Genomic DNA, 24,164 nt, shown 5'->3' on the forward strand with positions numbered 1-24,164 from the left:
GAATATTTTCGAAGGATAAATTCCTGCAAGTGGTACTCTGTAGAGAATCATCTTTTTTTTTTTTTTTTTTTTTTTTTTTAGGTTCAGGGGTACATGTGCAGGTTTGTCACATAGGTAAACTCATGTCATGGAGGTTTGGTGTACAGATTATTTCATCAGCTACGTACTATGCATACGTATTATTTTCCAATCTTCTCTCCTTCCACCATCCACCCTCAAGTAGGTGCCAGTGTGTGGTGTTCCCCTCTCTGTGTCCATGTGTTGTCATCATTTATTTCCCACTTGTGAGAACATGCATTATTTGATTTTCTGTTCTTGTGTTAGTTGCTAAGGTTAACGCCCTGCAGGTCCATCCATGTTGCTCCAAAGGAAATGATCTCATTCTTTTTTATGGCTACATAGTATTCCCTGAATATGTGCCACATTTTTAAAAGACTTAAGTATTATTTTTTGAGTATCTTTTTCTTTGTTTTTTTTTTTTACAAAAGCAATTTGCTTTTTACTTGACAAATTATCATGAACAGTATTCTACGTCAAACACAAGTCTCCAGACACAGGCTCTGGTCTCCCTTCAGTGCCGGGGAGGGTGGTATCACCTAGTTACAGTTCTGTCCCCAGCCTAGCACACCTCACATGATGCTCAACAATTGATACTGTCTAAGAGAATTATCTGGATGACTTGAAGGGTCTCTCCATTTACAAAGGTCAACAAGGCCACCAGGGTGTTCTCAGCCAGGTACACACAGAAGTGATGGAGAAAGAAGTATCAATGAAAGGAGTGAACCCAGAATTCAGAGAAACAGAACCGGCTTAGACATCCAATCCAGCAGAGCTGGGTCTTGCTTTTGCTGTGCTGACACATCAAAAGGGTGTTAATTACAATATCTGTCTACGACTGGGGGTATAGCTCAGGGGTAGAGCATTTGACTGCAGATCAAGAGGTCCCTGGTTCAAATCCAAGTGCCCCCTACACCATTCTACTTTTAATCACCAAAGTAGGTCCTAGGTCATAAGCTCCTCCCAACCCACTCTGGGCAAAAAATGACACAGCCTATCTAATCTCTGACCCATGGCATCTATGAAGTGCAGACTCAATAACCCTCAGGTGATTTTATGGGCTTTAAAGTTTGTAGGGCACACCTGTCTCCTGCAGCCCGCTGGGTACCACTCCAGCACTTTTGTAGAGTTCTCCAGAATCTCCCCAGGCACATCCATGTGATCCACAAGAGAGGGCTGGGCCATGTCTCTAAGTCCTGCTGCATTCTCCACAGCACCCAGCTTCCACTGTGGCACAGGAGTACCTGAACCAGCCACAGTCTCATGCCCACCTCCGATGGGCATGAGAAATCTAATGAGCTTAGATTTTTGAGCTTAGAGTGCTGCACCCTGGACTTTGGCTCTGTGCCCTCAGGTTCTGGATTTCCCATCTGGGGCTGCTGCAGACTCACACCCTGGCCTACCCAGACCAAGGACTGGGGGAGAGCAGGATTCTGGGAGGCTCTGGGAGACTGTGGGCAGGGAGCGAGATGATGGAGGAAGTCAGCTGGGACTTCCCAGAGGACTGACCTGATCCCATCAGCTTCTTCTCTCTCCTCCATGCAGACAGATACAGATCACGGGCTCCTCAAGGAAAAGGAAGCTGGAGTCAGATTCCAAAATCAGTAAATAAAAATAAGAATAGGTAAAGGGTACCCTGATTGGAAACTTTTGGTCTGTCCTCTAAGGCTCATCTCATTATTATGTGATGAAAACCTTGCAGTCTGTAGTCTTTTGGGTGAGAGGAGCACACCATGGGTAGTAACTGTGGTCTCTCAAGCCCCCTCTGATGGTGGTGGTAGCTGAACAAAGCAAGATGCAGGATGTGGTCCTTTCTGGAATATTCTGATGTTCCCAAAAATACCAAACCTCCAGGAGCTTCACAGATGCAGCAGAGCCACCAATCGTCCCAAATTATGTGGATATTTCCCACTCCTCAATGCAGTTTCCAGCCAATGGCTGAAGGGCCTATTAGGGGAAATGTGGCAGGAAGATTCACAGTCCATGACTGGGTATTGTGGCAGAGTTCTTTTCTCAAGCTTGGCTTTCTCGTCATCAGAGCAGGCAGGTTCTTTGAGCAGATTCAGACCGGGGTCAGAGGCCAGGAACCTCCATTGTGCCAGTTATGGTGGTAGCTCAGACCTACACATCCAGGGGACCACAATGGCTCCCCATTCTCAGGCCTAAAATCCTCACCACTGATGAGTCACAGCCAAGATCTGTGTGGCACAGACCATGGAATAACATTTCGCGGTAAAGTATCACAGTGCTTGGCCTCTGATACCCTAGGATCCTCCTAGCCTCACTGAAATCAGGGGCTCCCTTTCCGCTATCATCCCTCCCACCAGCATTTCTGTCTACAGGGAACAGCTACTATAATTCTTTTTACGAATGTAGAAGCTCCACACACCTACGTATTTTTCAAGCCAGGGCAAGTCACGTGTGATAAATCCACTCCAGCTTACCTACCCCCTGAAGCCTATAGATTCTTTCTACATTATAGCAAGAAATCCCTAGTACCTCAAATGCATTTATAATTGGCCTCCTGTGGCCGGGCGCAGTGGCTCACGCCTGTAATCCCAGCACTTTGGGAGGCCGAGGCGGGCAGATCACGAGGTCATAAGATAGAGACCATCCCAGGTAACACGGTGAAATTCCGTCTCTACTAAAAATACAAAAAATTAGCTGGGCGTGGTGGCGGGTGCCTGTAGTCCCAGCTACTCAGGAGGCTGAGGCAGAAGAAAGGTGGGAATCCGGGAGGCGGAGCTTCAGTCCACGTGGAATGGATCATACAGGGTGACACGTGAGCTATTTGCTTTGTTTAAACTGGTAGGACCAGTCATCCTGCCCAGAGGTCACTTACAATCTGGGAACTAGAAATTGGTCCTGATGGGACTGCAGGCAAAAGTTACTCAACTTTTCTACAGCCTGATATGGGCTTCTGGATTTCTATCCCCTCAAACTGCGTAGATTTTTATTACCTTCAAGTTTAATGAGGCCAGATTCCCAATCCACATTCCCTTCATGTTTCTGTAATCATTTATTATACATCCCTGGTACCAGCAAGGGCACTATGATTTCTAAAGAAGACGTCATATAAGGTGAGTGGAGACACAGAGGGCGATTGCTGACAGGATGGCGAGGAACTCATACAGTTCAGAGAAGCCCCCAGAGCCAGGCTCATCAAATAGGCAGGACCTCAGCCCACCCTGGCTAGGGAGCCACCACTGCTACCACAACAGACACTGGCTGCAGCCTCTGGCCCTACTGCCATTGCCAGAGCTCTGCCATCTCCAGAATGAATTCCAAATTCACCCTGCTTCTATGTAGGATTTAGTCTGCATTCATGGTATTGTTTAGGGGAATATAATTAGCCAAACTGAAGCCATTCCCAATGGTGCTGGTTAATTTTATGTGTTGGCAGGGCACAGTGGCTCATGCCTGTAATTCCAGCAGTTTGGTAGGCTGAGGCATGTGGATCGCTTAAGCCTAGAAGTTTGAGACCAGCCTGGGCAACACGGCAGAATCCCATCTCTACAAAAAATATAAAAATTAGCTGGGCATGGTGGTGCGCCCCTGCGGTCCCAGCTACTCCGGAGGTTGTGGTGGGAGGATCCCTTGAGCCCAGTAGATGAAGGCTGTGGTGAGTGAAGATAGCGCCACTGCACTCCAGCTTGGGTGGCAGAGGGAGGCTCTGTCTGCCTCAACAAATTTTCTTCTTTAAATGTGTCAACTTGGCTAGGCCATGGTGGCCAGATGTTTGTCCATACCAATCTGGATGTTGCTGTGAAAGTATTTTTTAGGTATGATTAACATTCAATCTACAGACTTTGAGTAAAGCAGATTACCCTCCAAAATGTGGGTGGGCATCATCTGATCAGATGAAAACCTAATGAGGAAATGTCTGCTGTCCCCCAAGAAAGGAATTTTGTCTCCACGCTGTCTTCAGGCTGGAGCTGCAACCTCAACTCTTCCCTGCTTCTCCAGATTGCTGCCATGCCCTGCAGACACGACACTTGCCAGCCCCCACAATGGCATGATCCAGTTTCTTAAAATCTATGTGCACACACACACACAGCCCCTATTGGTTCTGTTTTCTCTGAGGAACGCTGATTCACACACCAACATTCAGGGAGAGGACATATCTGACCTCGTACTTCCCTTAACCAGAGACAGGATCCTGTCTTCCACCAAGACTTACACAATTGTGAATTCCCCAAATGAAGAGGCTTGGGATGTGTAAGAAAAAAAGAGTTCTCCCCAGACCTGGCACTGACTTGCCTTCAAGAAATTGGGTTTCTCTAGAGCTTCTGGGGTCAGGGGAGGCTTTCTAGTGAAGACCTGACCTGCTTCCTATCTCTCCTGCTTTGCAGAATGAATCCATGTGCTGAAGAAAAGCTAAGAGTAGAATATCCTATTGTGATCAGTGAGCGAAAAGATATTGGGAGAAAAGCTGAGTGTTAGGAGAGAAGGTGAGGCAGGGCTTGCATGTCTGGCTAGACTTGCTGGCTCCTTGCTTCTAGCACTCCATTATCCTGTTTCTCTTCACTTGATAACACTGTTTCCTTTCAACCCCCACATCCTCTCCACCTGTTTGTTTGAGCACCAATAAATAGCGCCGGCTCCCAGAGCTCTGGGCTTTCCCAGCCTCCACACTAGTGATGGCCCACTAGTCCCACTTTCTCTCTCAAACTGTCTTTTTCTCATTCCTTTGACTCCGCCACTTTGTTGCCCTCATGACCTGGTATTGGGTCTGATCACCCCAAAAGAAAATAGGGAGGGGGCACCTGGATTTGAACCAGGGACCTCTTGATCTGCAGTCAAATGCTCTACCGCTGAGCTATACCCCCATTTAATTGCCTGTCTCCAGTAAGAACTATAAACCTGTATGGCCACACCCTGTCACCGTCATGAGATGTGTACTTGCTTTGTCACGATACACCCCCTTCCTACTCCACACCTGCTTGCCAGCTCTACTTAACCACCAGCATCCTTCCTCCTCCAGTGTCTGACTGAAGACAGGGACATTACAATCACTGAGGTTTACAGCCAGGACATCCTTCAAACTTGCCGAGAAGGGTAGGACTCAAAGAACTGGTTGCTCAACAGACCCTTTAAAGGTGAGGCTGGGCTGGGCAGAGCTGGGTAAAAGCAAAAGTTCTTGAGCCCCACTGGAGGACTCCTAAGCCAGACTCTCTGGGAAAGGACCTAGGGACCATGTGTGCTTCTAACCAACTCCCTGCAGCATTCTGACTCATGGTTTGGAGCTACTGGTTTAATGTGCTCCCTTACATGGTACAGATCTAGAAAAAATGACAGTATTTAAAATCATGCCCAAACAAAACATACCTGATTAATGACCAAGTCATGACAAGAATCCACATTCATGATAAAGGGCCTCCTTGCACTCAACACTCTGAGGCAGGAGTTGAACTGCCTTTTCCTTTACTCTTCTTTCCTCTTATCCTCCATTCGCTGAATCCCATGTGTCAGATAAAAGTTAGTAACCAGAAGATAGGATCCAATCCATGAAAAAGTGGTGAAGTGGAGAATCGGAGAAATCTGTGGTCACTGGGAAATGACACAGGACAGAGTGACTGAAAACATGTGGGCAGAGTGAAAGGAAGGGTCAACAAGTGACACTGTCTTGAACCAGGGACTACTTGATATGCAGCCAGATGCTCTGCCCCCAAAATGTGCCCTCTTATCTGTTTAGACTTTCCTGATTGACACTGTTTCACCTATGTTCCCAGGCCCAAGGATCTAATATACACTGTAATTTCTCATCATTTTCAGTGAACCACTGGCAACTGACTTCATTCAGACAGACCTCTATCTGGCTGTGAACTTACCCTGTCCTTCCCCATGGACCTATCAGACAACTTCTAGAAATCTTTCCTGCCTAGAATCCTGCAGCCTCCTCCTCAGTCCCTGTGTGGGGCAACAATTTGGAGAATTGCTGTTTAGAGCTGGAAGCTTCCTCTCTCCTCTCCTACTTCAGTTTTATCTTCTCTAACCTACTTCCCATACTCTCTCCACTTCACTTCACCCTCTGCACAGTGGGGTTACTTTGGGCCTTGTCCTACATTTTTTCGACTGTCTTCTTTTCTTCCTTCTCCTCACTTATTATTCCTTGCCTTTAAAAGGGAGACACTTTAGCAGAGGGGACCCAGTCCATGTTGGCCCCAAACCATTAGCTCAGCACAACTAGCAAAGCCAGGACCAGGCACGAAATCTATTTGAGCCCTGAAGCTCAGGCCTCCAGTATCCTGAATTAGGACCAGGATCTCTCCCCCATCAGGTTGGCAGAAATGTAATTATAGAAACTGGGCAAAGACTTAAGGAAACAGGTTCTTCATAGCTGCTGCTGGGAGCACCCGGTGGCCCTGGGGTACGCCTGGGGACAGCAATATGGCAACAGCAGAGACGATATCAAGCAAGCCTATGATATGGTGAGGCCATTGCTGGGTCTGTTTCCTGAAGTAGCATCCCCACAGGGGCACAAAGAGGCCCAAGAATGATCACTACAGTATCGCTTGTGAGCGTGAAAAATCAGAAAAAGCTTAAGCGCCAATCAGTGGAGGAATGGAAAATAAGTTACAATATAGTTGCTTCTGGAATATTAAGCATCTGTTAAAAGGAATGAACTTGATCTACATGTATCATGGATACGTCTGAAATAATAATAATGAGTGATAAATATAACGACATCTATGTAATGTTTCAAAACACAAAAATCCATATATTGTTCACAACTACCAATGCACACAGTAGACATTTTAAAATCTGGATAGAGGGCGGGTGCGGTGGCTCATGCCTCTAATCCAGCACTTTGGGAGGCCGAGGCGGGTGGATTACAAGGTTAGGAGATCAAGACCATCCTGGCTAACACGGTGAAACCCTGTCACTACTAAAAATACAAAAAATTAGCCAGGTGTGGTGGCATGCGCCTGTAGTCTCAGCTACTCCAAAGGCTGAGGCAGGAGGATCGCTTGAACTTGAGAGGCAGAGGTTGCAGTGAGCCAAGATTGTACCATTGCACTCCAGCCTGGGCGACAAAGTGAGACTCTGGCTCAAAAAAAAAAAAAAAAAAAAAAAAGGATGGAAAGGATAAACATAGACAATTCAGGACAAGTGGCTGCCCTAGGGAGGCCTAGGGGACCTAAATGGTATGAAAAATCCATTATTTCACAAACACACATCACACACATACACATACACACACACGTTTTAAATTACAAAGCATGGCATACATCCAGCAAGCAGTTATTGAATTCCTACTCTATGCTGGGCAATATTCCAGGTGCCTAGAATGAATATACGAAGAAAACACTTAAAAAGTTTTTGTACTTTTGAAACTGACATTCTAATGAGGGAGACCTGACATAAGATAAATGTATAAATAGGAAAGATATATATTACACGATGCTGTCTGACACGGAAGACCCAAAGCATGAAAGGAGGCCCGGAGTCCTGGGTGGGGAGGGGCTGTAGTACCGATGACAGGAAAGGCCTGAAGGTGGCATTTGCCTGAGGAGCACTCCCAGCAGAGGGCGCTGCGAAGGCCCTGGCACAGGGCGGAAGGGACAGCAACAGGGATGGTACAGCTGGGCAGAGAGTGAGAGGAAAGTGGAGGAGGTGAGCCGATGGTGCGGGTCAGACGGAAAGCCAGGACTGGGTCTAAAAGGGATCACTCTGCTGGGCTGAGATGAGACTCGGGGATCACGGCAGGGGCAGAAGGGCTGGTGACAACCTCAGCAAGAGACAATAAGCCTGGGTGTCAGAGTGGAGGGGACGAGGTGTGGACAGACTCTGGGCAAACTTTGCAGGGAGGGCCAGTAGGGTTTCTGGTGGAGTGGATGGGGATGTGGAGGAGGAGGTCAGAGAGGACTTCTCGGGTTTTGACTGCAAATGGAAGGATGGAGCTGCCATTTACTGGGATGGGGAGAATGTGGGAGGAGCAGGCTATTCAGAGAAGACAGGAGCTCAGCTCTGGGAATGTTTAGGGGGAGATCTATGAGACACTCAGGTAGAGATGAGGGCCAAGCAGCTAGATGTGTGGAATTTGGGGCAAAAATCCAGGTTCGAGGCACACATTCCTAGATGGTACGTGTGGCCCCAAGACCCTGGGAGACAATGGGAGTGAGGAAATGCAAGCAGTAGAGAGGGAGTGTGAGAACCAAGGGCGCTCTGGGGCTGAAAGGCTCCACGGGGCAACAGGAACCAGGGAAGAAAGAGCAGTGAAGGTGGGTGGCAGGTGCAAAGAAAGTGAGCAACATGGCAAGTGTTACGAACAGGCCAAGTAAGAAGACAGACCATTCAGCACCACGGAGGGCCCTGGTAACCGAGGTTGGAGAGGTTTTGGTGGAAGGGGTAAAAGAGTGGGAGGGAAGGGGCAGGAGACAGCAAGTGCAGATGTCCCCGAGGTCAAGGCAGGATTGCTTGTGTTGCCCTTGAGAAGGTGGCATGGAATGGGATGCAGAGCCAGGTGGAAGGGGGGCTTTGGCTGGAGAGTCGACAGTTTAGCAGTCACAGGAGTGAAGGCAGAGAAGGGGGCACAGGTGCAGGCAGACGGCATGGGGAGGGCTGTGCAAGTGAGTGGTGTATTTCTCTTTAATTAAAAAAAAAAGAGGGATTAAAATATAAAACCATTCTCAGCTGTGGGCCATACAGAAACAGATGAGGTAAATTTGGCCCTCAGCCAGTTGGCCGGCCCCTGGGCTAGGGAAACACAGTGTGACCGCATGGCAGAGCACCCACTGAAGTCACTGGTCGTGGATGTCATATGACACCAGCAGCCAGCTTACCTGGTTCTCTGCAGCCACGTGCAGCTGTTTGGCTGCAGGTGCAGAATACCGATAGATTTCATTAGGTGGATACAATGAACAAAACAGGGGCAAGGGCACTGAGGCTGTGTGCAAGGGGGGACCACAATGGTGGGCATGGAGGGAAATGAGGGGTGAGGCCAGTGAAAAGGCAGCAGGGTTGATGGCTTGCAGGTCTTGAAAGACTGGAAACTGCTGGAATCAGGACACAAGACAGGGAACTGAAGGGACGGCAGGAAGCGGCCAGGGAGTGGTGTGCTGGAGATGGAGATGGAGGTGTGGTGCAGTCACTGTTATCACAGTCATGGATGGCTGTGGGATGGGTGGAGGGGGCACAGGACCATCCACAAGGAGGCTGCCATGGCCAAGAGTAAGGGCAGGGAGTGACGAGAAGAGAGGGAAGGTCTGCAGAAACAGCAAAAAAGACGAGGCCTGAGACCCAAAGGCAGGGTCTCTAGAGAGGGAGTGAGGCTGGGAGAGACGCAATCGTGAGAGGTGAGGACCCTGTCCCCGGCGGGCCTGGGCTCAGAGGCAGGCAGGGAAGAGGATGACAAGCACTCAGAGGGCTGCAGTCCCCTGGAGCTCAGTCCAAGCAGGGAACACTCAAGACCTGGCAGGTCTGCTGAGCTCCAAGTCCCACAGGCTCGGTGGAGGGATGTGCAGGAGGTGAGGTCTCATAAGGGGATGGGCCAGGCCAAATGTGGCGAGGGATGAGCTGTGATTCCCAGCTCCTTGGATAAACGGGACAGGGATAAAGGCCACACAGGATCCCTGCCGACAGGCTCAAGGTGGACAATGGAGTTTGTCTCCTCATCTTGTCTACTGGTTGGTAGAGGCCATGGATGCTGCTGAACATCATATTATGTAGCCAAAGAGTGTTACGGGGTCTTACCAGCAACCAGCATATTTCCAGGCCCCTCTTTACTCTCGTTTAATGATGCTGTGGAAGTGAGGGAAGCCTCCACACACGGTGTAAATACAACGAAACCCACCCACCCAGAACCTCCTACCCAGGCTAGGAAGCTGGACGCACATGGGTTGTAACCCTCTTTTCCAGCCCAATAGTATGTGTTCTCAGCCGTCTTTCTGTCCTCTAGCATTCAGCACTGTCCTTGACACCTAGAAGATTCTCAAAATGCACCAGTGGAACTAAACCGTTGTTGCGGGAAGTCAGGGACCACAAACAGAGGGACCAGCTGAAGCCACGGCAGAAGAACACAAATTGTGAAGATTTCATGGACATTTATTAGTTCCCCAAATTAATACTTTTATAATTTCTTACGCCTGTGTTTACTGCAATCTCTGAACATAAATTGTGAAGATTTCATGGATACTTATCACTTCCCCAATCAATACCCTTGTGATTTCCTATGCCTGTCTTTAATCTCTTAATCCCCTCATCTTCGTAAGCTGAGGAGGATGTACGTCACCTCAGGACCATGTGATGATTATGTTAACTGCACAAATTGCTTGTAGAGCATGTGTGTTTGAACAATATGAAACCTGGGCACCTTGAAAAAGGAACAGGATAACAACAATGTTCAGGGAACAAGGGAGATTGGACTCTGACTGCCGGTGAGCCGGACAGAACAGAGCCATATTTCTCTTCTTTCAAAAGCAAATAGGGGAACTATCGCTGAACTCTTTTTCTCAGCAAGGAACATCCCTGAGAAAGAGAATGCACCCTGAGGGTAGGTCTATAAACGGCCCCCTTGGAGGCTGCCGTCTTTCATGGTCCAAGCCCAAGCCGCAAGTGCTCCCAGGCTTATTAGGACGAGGAAATTCCCGCCTAAGAAATTTTGGTCAGACAGGTTGTCTGCTCTCAAACCCTATCTCCTGATAAGATGTTATCAATGACAATGTGTGCGGAAACTTCATTAGCAATTTTAATTTTGCCCCATCCTGTGGTCCTGTGATCTCGCCCTGCCTCCACTTGCTTTGTGATAGTTTATTACCTTATGAAGCATGTGATCTCTGTGGCCCACACACTATTCGTGCACTCCCTCCCCTTTTGAAAATTGCTAATAAAAACTTGCTGGTTTTATGGCTCAGGGAGCATCACGGAATCTGTCGACATGTGATGTCTTCCCCGGACATCCAGCTTTAAAATTTCTCTCTTTTGTACTCTTTTCCTTTATTTCTCAGACCAGTCAAGACACTTATGGAAATAGAAAAGAACCCACATTAACTATCAGGGGTAGGTTCCCCCGAAAAACCATGAACGTCCTGATGATGACTGGCAAGTGGCCAGCTCGGAACATGCTTCTGCCCTTAGGAAAGTGCAAATCTGACTGAGATGAGATGATGAACATGGGGGATGCGTTTAATTTCACACAAGTGGAGCACAGGAGGGCCTCTAAGGAACACCATCTTTCTCAGTGTCAGACGAAAGGGAAAACCAAGGCAGGTGGGATGGTCAAGGGCGGGTCTTCTGGAGGAATCAGGGGTCGAGCCTTGCAGAGATGTGGTCTCCGTGGTCAAATGACCCAGCAGGTCTTCACTTTAGGAATTTGGTTTTTCTCCTGTGTCCACCTGTCCTTCCCTTAACTTTCAAAGGTGCTGACTGGCTCCAAGGAAATCTGAGACACTGATATCTGGTAACCAGATTCACCTTAAATAAATGTGTGCTTCTAATCATACTGAACCATAAGGCTGACCAAGGTGTGTATGTTCTACAACTGCTCCTGGCTTAAATTAAGGTTGAGGTCGGACGCGGTGGCTTATATCTGCAATTACAGCACTTTGGGTGGCCGAGGTGGGCAGATGACCTAACATCAGGAGTTCAAGACCTGCCTGGCCAACATTGGGGGTGAAACCCTGTCTCTACAAAAATACAAAAATTAGCTGGGCATGATGGCGGGTACCCATAATCCCAGTTACTCGGGAAGCTGAGGCAGAAGAAATGCCTGAATCCAGAAGGTTGCAGTGAGCTGAGATCGTGCCATTGCACACCAGCCTGGGAGACAGAGCAGGATTCCCTCTCAAAAATAAATAATAAATAAATAAATTAGACATTGGTTCTCAGAAGCAAGGCCGACTCTTTGCAAAGCTTTGAATTAATCTTGTTTTCAATACACAGTTGCCCCTTGAACAACATGGGTTTGAACTACGCAGGCACACTTATAAGTTAATTTTCTTCTGCCTCTGCCACGCCTGGGACAGCAAGACCAACCCCTCCTCTTCCTCCAGTCTACTCAATCTGAAGATGACACTGAGGAGGATGACCTTTATGATGCTCCACTTCCATTTAATGAGTAGTAAATATATTTTCTTTTCCTTATGATTTTCCTAATAACATTTTTTCTCTAGCTTACTGTAAGTATACAATACACAATACAAGAGCATACATAGTATGTGCTATTCCCTGTTCATAGTATCAAGACTTCTGTTCAATAGGAGACTATCCAGTAGTTAACTTTTTGGAGAGTAAAAAGTTAGATGTAGATCTTCAGCTGCTTGGGATTGGGGGCTGGCGCCCCTGGCCCCTGCATTGTTCAAGGGTCCACTATGCTCCTGCCTTCCCTCTCGGTGTCCTCCTCTCCCTCCCCTCATCTTGTGCCCGGCCTCCATCTCTTCCTAAAAGATTAGGTTTGCCGCCTGTTTCCCTAATAGAAAGTATTCATTTCTAGAGCATTAGTTGAATAAGTTAGAGGTTAAAACTCAACTATAAAAAACTCAGACATAAAACCTGTAACCTTCATGTTTCTCCTCGGCTCTCTCTGGAAAGATCACACCCTTCCTGGCCTTTCCATCTCTGTTTCCTGCACATCACCTGAGGCCTCCTTGGCCTTCTCCCAGCCCTTACCTGGACTCGGGTCCGCAGGAACATCTGGAATCTTGGGGCCAGGGCGGCGCCAGTGGCAGGGCTCCTTCCCTTGTTCAATCTGGGAGAGGACCTCAGGCTTGGAGATGGCGTAGTCTGAGGAAAGACAGAAGGTTAGTTTTTGCCATGTTCCAGTCAGAGCTGGGAACAGTCAGCCCAGGAAACCAACAATGGTCTAGAAACGAAATCTCTTGATTGTTATAGAGCAGTAGCTCTCAACCACAGGCAATTTTGCTCCCTGGGGACATTTGGCAAAGTCTGGAGACAATTCTGGTTGTCGTGCCCAGGGCTGGGGGAGAGGTGACTGGCATCTGGAGAGTAGAGGCCAGGGTTGCTGCCGAACATCCTACGATGCAGAGGATGGCCCCCAACACATAAAATCACCTGGTCCCAAATGTCAACAGTGCTGGGGTGAAGAAACTGCCGCAGAGCGTGCATATTAAATAGCAGTGCACTTGTGCTGACAAAACAACCTCATGTCTGCACTTGCTCCTGTCCTCTCTAACAGGCCTCGCTGCCCTTGGCTCCAGGGTCACAGAGAGGAAATTAGAAGAGGAAATCAGCCCAGGAAGAAACACTGTCCAGGCCCTTCCTGGGCAGGATCAAACAAGGAGAGCAGAGAGTAGTAGCCCAAAAAAATGAGGGAAGAGTAGTTTTGAGGCATGAAGAAAATGTCTGCTGCAAGAAGCACCATTGGCCCATGTTCTCCACTGACCTCGAGGCATGTCACCGTAAGGGCCACGCATGTCTGTAGGAGAAGGCTGAATTAGAAAGAGTCTTTCTCAAATGTGAGTCGATTACACATAGGCTCTGAGAGCAGGAGGGGTCTTCCCTGCTCCAAGTCAGCACCAATAGAAAGGTCCACATCTGAGGCCTGTGTAGGAGGGAAGCCACCACCTTTCCCAGCCTGGTGTTCTGGGACCCTGCGCACAGGGCGAAGGGAGCTTTTAACTCCATCACCCAGGGCTCATCTTTCACAGGAGGTAACAACTCTCAAGGTCAACGTTTCTGGTGATTTACATATCACTGTCATGAGAACAACCACGTGGAGAGAGAAGTACAGGGACTTCCAAAATCCCATAATGAGTGTCAGGCCTTACCCAAAGAGACCAGCGTCTTGCAGTTGCCCCTCACCACGTGCCTGTATAGCTCCTTCTGCCAGTCCTCCAGCTTGCCCCACTCCTGCTCAGAGAACTACAGAGCCACATCATCAAAGGCCACGGGCACCTGAAACCACAAGTGTCACACTCGCTCACCCACATGCTCACAGTCTCGGCCCCGTGGCCTCCCCAACCCCAGGGTGCCCCAGGGCTACCTTGGGGGACTCCCCCTTGCTGCCCAGGGGCAGCCACAGGATGCAGAAGTTCCCGTTGCGCAGCAGGTTCTCCATGTTCTCCAGCCGCCTCTGCAGCAGCCCGTACTCCTGCAGCAGGGTTCCCAGCACGGCCCATTTGCCCTCCAGCTGGTTCCCGAACTCCTCGGCTGTCTTCTCGCAGTCGGCCAGCTTCTTCTCGGCCATCCCAGTTCGACTTTCTAGGGAAAGCAGGCGAGCAGCCTGCCATTCAATCTTCCTCTCCATGGCATGAATGTTGGCTGCCATTGTCCACGGAGGAATCTTTCAGAAACACAAGAGAAACCGGCATCATTCATTCCATCCATTGTCTTCACTGAGCCCCTCTTTCCCTAGGCATGGGGGAGCTGGGCTGGGAGCCCATATGTGTGGACAAGTGGGGCTATCCTGTACCACATGCCAGGTCTCAGGCTGGCAATCACCTGTTTGGGTATGTTAGGTCTATGTCTGGGTGGGTGCCTTTACTCCAGGCCTCTGCAGCACAATGCAGACCCTTCTCACGGTGCTTACCCCCCTACACAGTAATTTCCTACCCACGCCTATACTGTGGGCTCCCTGAACATGGTATTGCATCTTTTCATACCACAGTCCTTGACCCAAGCCTGGCACTCAGTGCAATTTTGCTACGTACACAGTGACTTAGCATTGCTCGGTATTTTAGTGGGGAAATAGTAAACTGCAGATGTACTATAGCCCAGCCTGCACCTCCCCTCATGATTACACAGGAACTGTCTATTGACGATAATGCAGCAAAACAAACAAACAAACAAAACACAAAAAAACACAGCCGATTCACTGAAATGGCACAAACAAGAGTACTACTTATTTTTTGTCCCCTTTTAATATACATAAAAATCTAATAGCCAGTTCCTCTTCCCCCAGGATAGTCTCATTTTGTCCCCTTCCCATCTGCCCCCCCCCCCCACAAGCTAAAATTCCCATGACTGCAAATCTCCATCAGTCCAGAGATTTTTGACACTGCATGAGCCATACAAGATTCTTTCTCTTTCCCAAGTCCCACCCGCTCAACATAAAAATGATGGCCTCGATCATTTTTGTACCTGTACCAGGAGTGGTGACATACAGTCGGGTGATGAAAATGGACATATGTCACAAAGTTACACTTATATATGGGCAAAAACCATCTTAATGAGAGATGAGGGGCCTCCCTGTCCTTGGAAACATTCACATGGCATATCAGTGACCGGCAGCTGGGGACAAGAAGAACGAGCACATATTGCCTTGGGTGGGGAGCTGGACTATTTGAGCCACCCACTTCTGAAAATGGGACCTACAGGGCAGAGAGGAGCTCCTGGTACCCATGCCCAAGGATCAACGCCTCCTTACAACAATCTGCAAAATAATTCCTCAACAAAAGGTTGGCGATTATTTGCAAAATGAGTAAGTGGCTACTAGAAACCAGTGCGGATTCACTTAGAGAAAGTCACTGAGAACTAGAACGTGGGTGGACACCTCAAAAAATAGAGACAAAAGGAGAGTTTGAGCAAAGGTAGAAAAAAAAACTTGTCCAGCACAGTGCTAAAGGGCCTGTCTGGCTGTTTGAAGGAAAGCAGGACCTAAAGAAGGTAGGACTCTAAGGGGTCTTCAAGGCTGGAAGGTTCTGGACAAGCTGAACTGTTTCTAAGCGAAAACCCCAATGTGGGTGGGAGTCTTGCTCTCAAGGAGTAGGCGGCCCTGCAAGTACCCAGGTGAGCTGGCTTGGTGCTGGGTTTGAGTCCGCCCTCCACCTAAGGCCACTGTTCCTTCCCTCACCTCTCCTTTCTTAGATCAGTCCCTGTCACGTAAAGTCAAACGCCAAGAGTTTACTCCAGAAGCTTCCTTTCAACTGGTCACCAGCTCCCCATCCACTGAAATCCTCCCCATCCTCCACGTGCATTATTACGGTCTTTGTGTGGCATGAAAGGGACCTCTGCATAAACTACTTTATTAAGAAAATATTAGTCTTTTACAGATGGACAACAAGGTGCATGGTTTTCTTACAATTCTGATGGGGCCAGGAAGCCCTGTGTAAGGCCTTCACACTATGTGGTGGGAGGTGGCGACTGTGCGCTGCTCGCTCCAGCCCAGATTCTTACTGTCTGGTGGCTGGAATATGTGGGGCTGTCCTTAGACTCCTGCCACGGGAGCCGAAACTCTTTGCTTGAGAGGAGCTGATGGTAAGAGGAGCTGGATCCCTCACTCACTGCCCACCCGCAGGATGAAGTCCAGCCATGCAGGCCCCTTCCTAGTCTCTCTCTGCAGACTCCTTTCCCACTGCCTCAAACCAAAACCATCTTCTCCAGGCTCATGGACTCTTTTCTGTTCGTCAACACGCCCTGCACTGTCCCGTCTCTCTGCGCCTTTGCCCAGGCACTCCTCCCTCCCTGAAAGCACCACGGGTCTAGCTGGGCCTGAAATCCTAGCCTTCCCTAAAATCCGGGTCAAATCAGAGGCACAGAGCATCAGGCCAGGAGGGGTGGACAGCGGTACCAGGCGGCCCCCTGACGCTCCTTCCCCCGGAGCCCACCGCAAGCTTCCACCTGGGCGCCAGCACTCACCCCTTTCTGTTTTGCACAATTATTGCCCGCGTACCTGTCTGCTTGGTCCTTGAACACACAGCCACTCTGTGTCTTTTCACACTTCCAGGTGTGCCAGCCTGGGCAAGTTAACTTCTCTAGGCCCCAGGTTTTTCTTTTGCATGACAGAGATTAACACCAGTACCCATCCCACTGGCTTGCTGTGAGGACAGAAAGACAGACTATCGCCTCAACAGGGCTTGGTGCAGTACCTGGCTCTATATCCCCTTCCGCGCCGACCCCGGGGAGCTGGGCAAGTAAGGGGTGTCGGTGTATGCGGATTCGAAGCCACACAACTCCCAGGTACCACTAAGCCGCTGGGAGGAGCTGGGGGAGGGACCCACAGGCAAAGCGCCAGGCAGAGAAAGGAGCCTCGGGTGGAGAGACGCAGACTTAGGGTACAGCGGCTGGGGCGGGCGCAGGAAGCCCCGGAGAGGCCAAGGAACTTGGCGTGGGGCGGCCCGGGGCGGAGACAACCGTTCCGCCAGCGCTGGGGCTCGGCCCGCAGTGGGGGTCCCGGCTGGCAGGCGCAGTAGGCCCCGGCGGACCCCGCGCTCCGGTTCCCCGGAGCCCCAGGCGCGTTAGTACGGTCCGACTGCCGGAGCCCCCGTGTGCCGGGCCCGGGTCGCCCGGGGCACCCAGGCCACAAGTCCGTGCGCGCGCTGATCGCCCTTACCGGAGCCGCGGCCACCTCCTCCGTGGCCCTGCGCTGTCCGTCGCGGCCCGAAGAAAGTCGCCGCGGTGCTGCGCGCGGCCCCACGCAGGCCCGGCCTCCCAGTGCTCTCCGCAGACTGCGCCCGCCCGGCCTTGCCCCCGCCGCCGCTCCTCCCTGGCTACCCCTGCCTGGAGCCGCCCGCAGTCGCACCAACAACTTTAGCGCCCGGCAGGTCCACGCTGTATCCTGGGAGCCGGCGCGGCCGACTAAGGCACGTGAGGCTTCCTGGAGGCAGGCAGCCGCGCAGCCCCACCTGCAGCTCCGGAGGCGAACTGCAGGCGCGAAGCCCGCCTGGCCCGCGACCCGGCGCTGACCCCGCGACCCCTGGCCGACCCCTCACCCATCCCCCGACTGCCGAGTGCGCGCGCGCAGTCACTGCGCTGGCCCCGGTGCACTGGCAGGGCCCTCCCCGGTGACCTTGGGCAGTGTGGCCCCCTCGCCCAGCTGGGCCCTGGCGCGCCCGAACAGGCACTTCTGCCGCCTGAGGTCCGGGGCCTGGAGGTTTGGGCTGTTTTCGGGGGGCAACTATAACTCACCCCCCATCTGTGTTTGAAGTGGAATAAATACTTCGAACAATAGGAATATACCGGTAGACGCCACTTAACATTTTCTACCATGTGTTTACTACAGTAAATATTTTTTAATGGCATGAGCAATGGAACGCAATACCATCATTGAACATTTTGGGGAAGAACTTGGTATGGACAGATGTTCATGATACTTTAAGAGAAAAAGAGATATTTAAGAGAAAGAGATAATTAAGAGAAAAAGCCTGTCCAGAACGATCCTGTCTTTGTTTTGAAATTAACACTTTAAAACAATATATGACATGATATGTAGCGTTATATATACTCTATATATAGCGTTATATATACTATATGTAGTTATATATACTCTATATACGTTATATATATCTATAGTTTTGAAAGTTTGGAAGCATACATATGTCAACATAGACTAAGCAGTTTTCTTTAATAGACCACAGGCCTTTTCCCAATTCATGTTTTTATTTTTCAATAACAAGGACAGTATTTTTAAACAAGGAGAGAAAAATAAAAATTTAAAAGTCCTTAAGAGGCTGGGGATGGAGGACGCCTTGGACGGGCGCCCCCACGTGGTTACAGAGGCGCATTGCCTTTCAGATTCCTGGGCTGAGCGGGGCTCTTTCCAGCTGGGGAAACTGCTCCATGTGGTGCGGAGTCTACGGGGCTTGCCAGGCTTAGGGACTGGGATCTGAACATTCTCTGCTAGTTTCTCCTTTTTTTCTTTTTTGAGACGGAGTTTCACTCTTGTTACCCAGGCTGGAGTGCAATGGCGCGATCTTGGCTCACTGCAACCTCCGCCTCCAGGGTTCAAGCCATTCTCCTGCCTCAGCCTCCTGAGTAGCTGGAATTACACCACCACGCCAGGCTAATTTTGTAGTTTTTTTTAGTAGAGACGGGGTTTCTCCATGTTGGTCAGGCTGGTCGCGAACTCAGGACCTCAGGTGATCCGCCCGCCTCGGCCTCCCAAAGTGCTGGGATTACAGGCATGAGCCACCGCGCCCGGCTGTTCTCCCCTAGTTTCTCTTCATCAGTGTGGGCTGAATGTACAGCCCGGGCATCATCTGGGTTGCATTCTTGTTTGTGTATAAAAATGGAATTGCCCCAGGAGTCGTGTGGGGGAAGACCTTACTCATAGTGTTGCCAATGCTCCTGCATCCGACTTTCTTCTTCAGGTCACAGGCACTACCCAGCTATTCTCTGATGCCTCTCATCTCTGGGTGATTGTCCCTCAAATGAGGGGGTTTAGACATTTCCTGCCTGGAGCCCTTGGCATCGTTTGTCTTTTGGAGTAAATCCCACAGAGGGTAAAATCACCCTACTCACCCCATGAGCTGTAGGAGAATGTCCCCGGACCTGCCCCTAGGGTTTTTCCTGTTTTTTTCTTTTTCCCTTCAGCTCTTCCACGTGATTCCTTCCCCTCTCAAGTGACACATCTCCTCTGCTAGGGGTGGACCCATGTTTTATGGGTCTGAAGCTTGTGTAATCTGGAAGAACATTATTAAGAAAAAGCCTCATAAAATTACAAATGTAGAAGGAGGCACAGAGCTGGTGCAGGGGAGGCACTCTGAAGCTTCTTTAGCTTCATTGTAAGGTCCTGGATTAAAAAAAAAAAAAATCCAGCAGAGGCATCAAACATACCCAAGCATTGTCTAGGCTGGGACATGTGCACCAGGGATATTGTAGGGGGAACTGGGAGTCAGGAGACCCAGCAGTTCTGTCATTAACCAGTCGAGATCCTTGGGCAAGTCAGTCAGCCCTTGCCTCATATGTAAAGTGAGGAGATTGGCCTAGACCATTCTGCAAACATCCCTGAGTCCAGCCTTCCTTTCACCACTTGTTACGGGACCCAGTAGAAGACCACTGCTTCCACTCTCACTGTGGCCTTTTTGCGGGTCACCCTGCATGATAATTTACCTCTGTTATCAAGACAACAATGTGCTGATCAGTCCCTGCCCTGTTGCCTGGAAGATCCTACTCCCGGATTACCTTGGAAAAGGGGCTTATTCTTGTTAGAGGAGACAGAGGTGTTACCTCCATGGCAATATGGCCCCTAGGGGAACTAGTGCTTTCATGGTGTGTCCCATGGTGTGTCCTGGAGGACATGAGCAGTGGGGCAAAGTGCAGTCTGGACTTAAGTGACCATCTGTGTGTCTCTTGAAGGAATTTAACATCATCATAGAAATCACTGTGGAATTCAGTGTTTCCCAGGTCCTCAGATCAGGAGTGGAGAGGAGTGGCTGCCTTAGCTGCCTTCTGAGAAGGCTGCCAGGGCTACAAGGCAAAAAGCCTGTGGGTAAAGGAGGAAATTCCAGTAGGAGGGAAAGACAGTTCACAGATGGGACAGTTTACCAGCTCCTGTGACAACAGAAGAGGCAGGGCCTTGGCATAGATGAGGAGGTGAAAACGAGCTAACCCAAGTGTTACTCCAAGTGTTCCTTCTAAGAGGGACAGGGCTCTGCCTGCCATCAGAAAGGTCATGAGGGAGGCTGGACGCAGTGGCTCATCCCAGCACTTTGGGAGGTTAAGGCAGGAGGATCGCTTGAGGCCCCGAGTTTCAGACCAGCCTGGGCAACATAGTGAGACGTCTGCTCTACAAAAAAAAAATAATAATAAAAATAAAAAGTATTAGCTGGGTATGGTGGCACACACCTGTGGTCCCAGTTAGTTGAGAGGCTGAGGCAGGAGGATTGCCTGAGCCCAAGAGTTGGAGGCTGCAGTGAGCTATGATTGTTTCACTGCACTCCAGCCTGGGTAACAGTGCAATACTCTGTCACTTAAAAAAACAATGAAAAAGTCAAGTGGGGTTGTTCTCCTGCAACATTTTTTGGTCCTTGAAACTAGGTTAACATTGGCCATTTTAAGGCTTTTGGGGATTCCAAAATCCACTCAGCTACTGCCGTCTCACTATTTCTTGGAGTTGCTCCTTCTCCATCATTCTCCATGTATATTAACTGAAGAAGTGGAGCTGGAAGAATCATCTTTGTCCTAGATTGCAGTTGTGTTGAAAGTGCCCTGAATGGAATACCGGGCCCAGAGAGTCAGACCCAACTCTGTCATTAAGTGTGTTAGAACAGACACGTCAGTCACACGAAGTTTCTTTTGTGGGTGTCCACCGTGACAGGAACTGGAGGGTGACTCTGAAGGCCATTCTAGCAGTGCTTTTCCAGGCTGCCACCCCCACGCAGGAACTCAAGGCAGGGAAGACACAGGATCCGGGGTATCTGAGGAGGAGAGACTGCCTCCTGTTATACACAAGGTCAGTGAGTTTTCACTCAGGTGGGTCTGGCAGCTCCTATGAGCTTCCATCGTGAAGTGGCATCTCATAGGTTCCTGGTGATCTGGGTATGACTATAAAAGTCAAAGATATTAATTAACCCACACAATAGCAGGATAGGGTATAGCTCAGGGGTAGAGTATTGGACTACAGATCCAACAGGACACCAGTTCAAATCCAGATAACCCCTCTGGCTTTTCAATTTTGACATTTTAAATAGGTGCCTATATTTTAACTTCTTTTCTATTAGACAGTAGAGTAAAGATTTCACTTTTTCTGGAACCACCAAATGGTGAGGGTAGAATGTGGTGGTTTTATACATTTTAGGGAGACATGAGATATCAATCAATATGCGTAAGATGTACATTGGTTCAGTCCGGAAAGGTGGGACAACTTGAGGTGAAGGCAGGACAACTTGAGGTGAAGGCAGGACAACTGAAAGGAGGGAGGGGGCTTCCAGGTCACAGGTAGATAACAGACAAATTGTTGCACTCTTTTGAGCTTCTGAGGAGCCTCTCCAAAGGTGGCAATCAGATATGCATTTATCTCAGTGAGCAGAGGGGCGACTTTGAATAAAATGGGAGGCAGGTTTGCCCTAAGCAGTTCCCCGCTGGACTTTTCCCTTCACGTTAGTGATTTGGGGGCCCCAAGATTTATTTTCCTTTCACACTTAAGTGTACAGTACTTGAAACTGGACCTGTGGCTGGGTGCGGTGGCTCACACCTGTAATCCCACCACTTTGGGAAGCCGAGGTAGGTGGATCACGAGGTCAAGAGTTCGAGACCAGCCTGGACAACATGGTGAAACCCCATCTCTACTAAGAATACAAAAATTAGCTGGGCATGGTGGTGCATGCCTGTAATGCCAGGTACTGTGGAGGCTGAGGCAAGAGAATCTCTTGAATCTGGGAGGTGGAGGTTGCAGTAAGCCGAGATCACGCCACTGCACTCCAGCCTGGGCAACAGAGCAAGACTCCATCTTGGGGAGAAAAAAAAAAAAAAAAACAAAAACTGGACCAGAACAGCATCTTCACGAACAAAGGCTGTTTCAGCATTTCCTAGTTGTCTTAATTTTTCCCCTTCTCGATCCAGGCATTCCCCCTGGGATGGGGTGGTATTGGTCTTCTAATTCCAAGACAAACCACGAGGATTTATAGCTCAGTGAGTGAGCCCTTATAAGGCCAAGAGAGTTTGCAGAGGATGAAATGTCAACAGGTTAAAATATAAGTAAAGTTCCATGTTGTGTTTAAATTTTGTAACTATCAAAGGCAATTTTATGTCATATTTAAGCTTTAAAAGCAAACTTCTGCAGAAGGGATTATATCAACCATCTCAAAAGCTCAAGGATGTGATAGCATTCTATGTTTTAGAGAACAAACAGCTTTTTTGGTACAAAATCTCAAAATTCATGGAGGTTCAGCTATACAGCATAGAATTCAGAAGCACAATTCGTGATTTTTAGTATCCCTTACACTAATCACCTTTTTTTTTTTTTTTTTTTTTGAGACGGAGTCTCGCTCTGTCGCCCAGGCTGGAGTGCAGTGGCACGATCTCGGCTCACTGCAAGCTCCGCCTCCTGGGTTCACGCCATTCTCCTGCCTCAGCCTCCCGAGTAGCTGGGACTACAGGCGCCCACAACCGCGCCCGGCTAATTTTTTGTATTTTTAGTAGAGACGGGGTTTCACCGTGGTCTCGATCTCCTGACCTTGTGATCCGCCCGCCTCGGCCTCCCAAAGTGCTGGGATTACAGGCGTGAGCCACCGCGCCCGGCACACTAATCACCTTTTATGAATCTTTTTCAGAACTACCTAAAATACGTTTACTAATTCTTTTGATTTCTATGAACAACAGAAGTTTCCACTTTAGATAGGTTAAAAACAGGTTCTTGTAATAAAACTATGTGACAGCAACAAAGTCTTATTATCTTTACATTGGATGGCAAGAAAACACAACAGAGAAGCAAGTACTGAAGACAGAGCCTGGTCAAGTGTAGTGTCACTTGAGGCTCTGTCTAATTTGATCGTTTAGCAAATGGCACTTTGCTCTACTCCCCTGAGCTGAAAATATTCTGTATCCTGTGACCTTTCTTCTTAGTATAAGATGTAGGGGCCTGAATAATAACACTTCTTTTATCTTTGGTGTCATGCTTCATAATTTCCTTTTCATTAAAGCAGATTCCTTTTGTTAACAAGATATTCGAATTTTTTATTTAGTACTTTTTTTTCCCTCCAAAAAGTGGCATTGGTAACTCAAACAAGAAATGCTAGAGGGGTTGGACACCCCATTCCCCATAGTGAGCTTATTTCACATTGCAGGCCTGTTTCACAACAGTTCATATACACTGTAAATATATATACTACTTTCTACCCACAAAAACTTAAATTTTTTAAGAAGTGGTTTTTGCTGTTCTAGTTTCACAAACACTTAGAGCTTTGGCCTAGAACTTGGGTACTTGCCCCTTTCCCGTCCCTGCCATCCAATGCCTTCTGATAGTGAAAATGGTCTCTCCGGACAGCCTCCTTCCTGTATCCCCATTACTGTTTCAGCTCCTCCACCCAAGCCCGCCAGCCCTCCAGCTATTCTGTAAACAGTCTCCTTCCTCCTTAGCCTTGCTCTGCGAGTCTGTCTTTTCATCCCTCCTTTTACACCTGAAGGCCGGCTTTCCCCTGAAGCCATCCCTCCCCTTCAACCTCCAGAACTGAGAGGGTGGGTTCTCCTTCTCAGCCTCGTTCTCCACGTTGCCCCCAAACCCCAGCTCCTCCACCATCCCTCCCTGCTTCTCCTCTCTCAAAGCCATTTCCTTCCACCACGCTCTCCTCTCCATGTTTGTGTCTTCTCCACAAACTTAGTGGAAATTTTTAGAACCAGGCTAACAATCATATTTTCCTCACCTCCTCCTGCTTTCATCCTCAGGAATGGCAAACTCCACAGCAAAGTGCTTCCAATGCTAAGGCCTCACCAGATTTTCATCTTCCTGGCTCTAGGAATGTTCACAAACTCCGCTCACTGCGGCTCTCAAG

The 24,164-nt window shown here is 49.1% G+C and overlaps 1 protein-coding gene and 1 non-coding gene across 2 annotated transcripts; both read right to left on the reverse strand.

Annotated features, from left to right (window-relative positions):
* Positions 1 to 496: 496 nt before the first annotated feature.
* LOC711531 (uncharacterized) lies at positions 497 to 23,911 on the reverse strand. Its single transcript, XM_077998195.1, is given in 7 exon segments — positions 497 to 1,623; positions 12,667 to 12,780; positions 13,785 to 13,911; positions 14,000 to 14,299; positions 17,288 to 17,661; positions 17,722 to 17,834; positions 23,793 to 23,911. Coding segments are annotated over 7 exon segments (1,314 nt in total). The 3' UTR covers positions 497 to 1,456.
* TRNAC-GCA (transfer RNA cysteine (anticodon GCA)) lies at positions 4,815 to 4,886 on the reverse strand. The gene has a single exon. It is a non-coding gene; the product is annotated as a tRNA-Cys (tRNA).
* Positions 23,912 to 24,164: the final 253 nt, after the last annotated feature.

This window comes from Macaca mulatta, chromosome 3, assembly GCF_049350105.2.
Source record: "Macaca mulatta isolate MMU2019108-1 chromosome 3, T2T-MMU8v2.0, whole genome shotgun sequence".
NCBI classification, from domain to species: Eukaryota; Metazoa; Chordata; class Mammalia; order Primates; family Cercopithecidae; genus Macaca; species Macaca mulatta.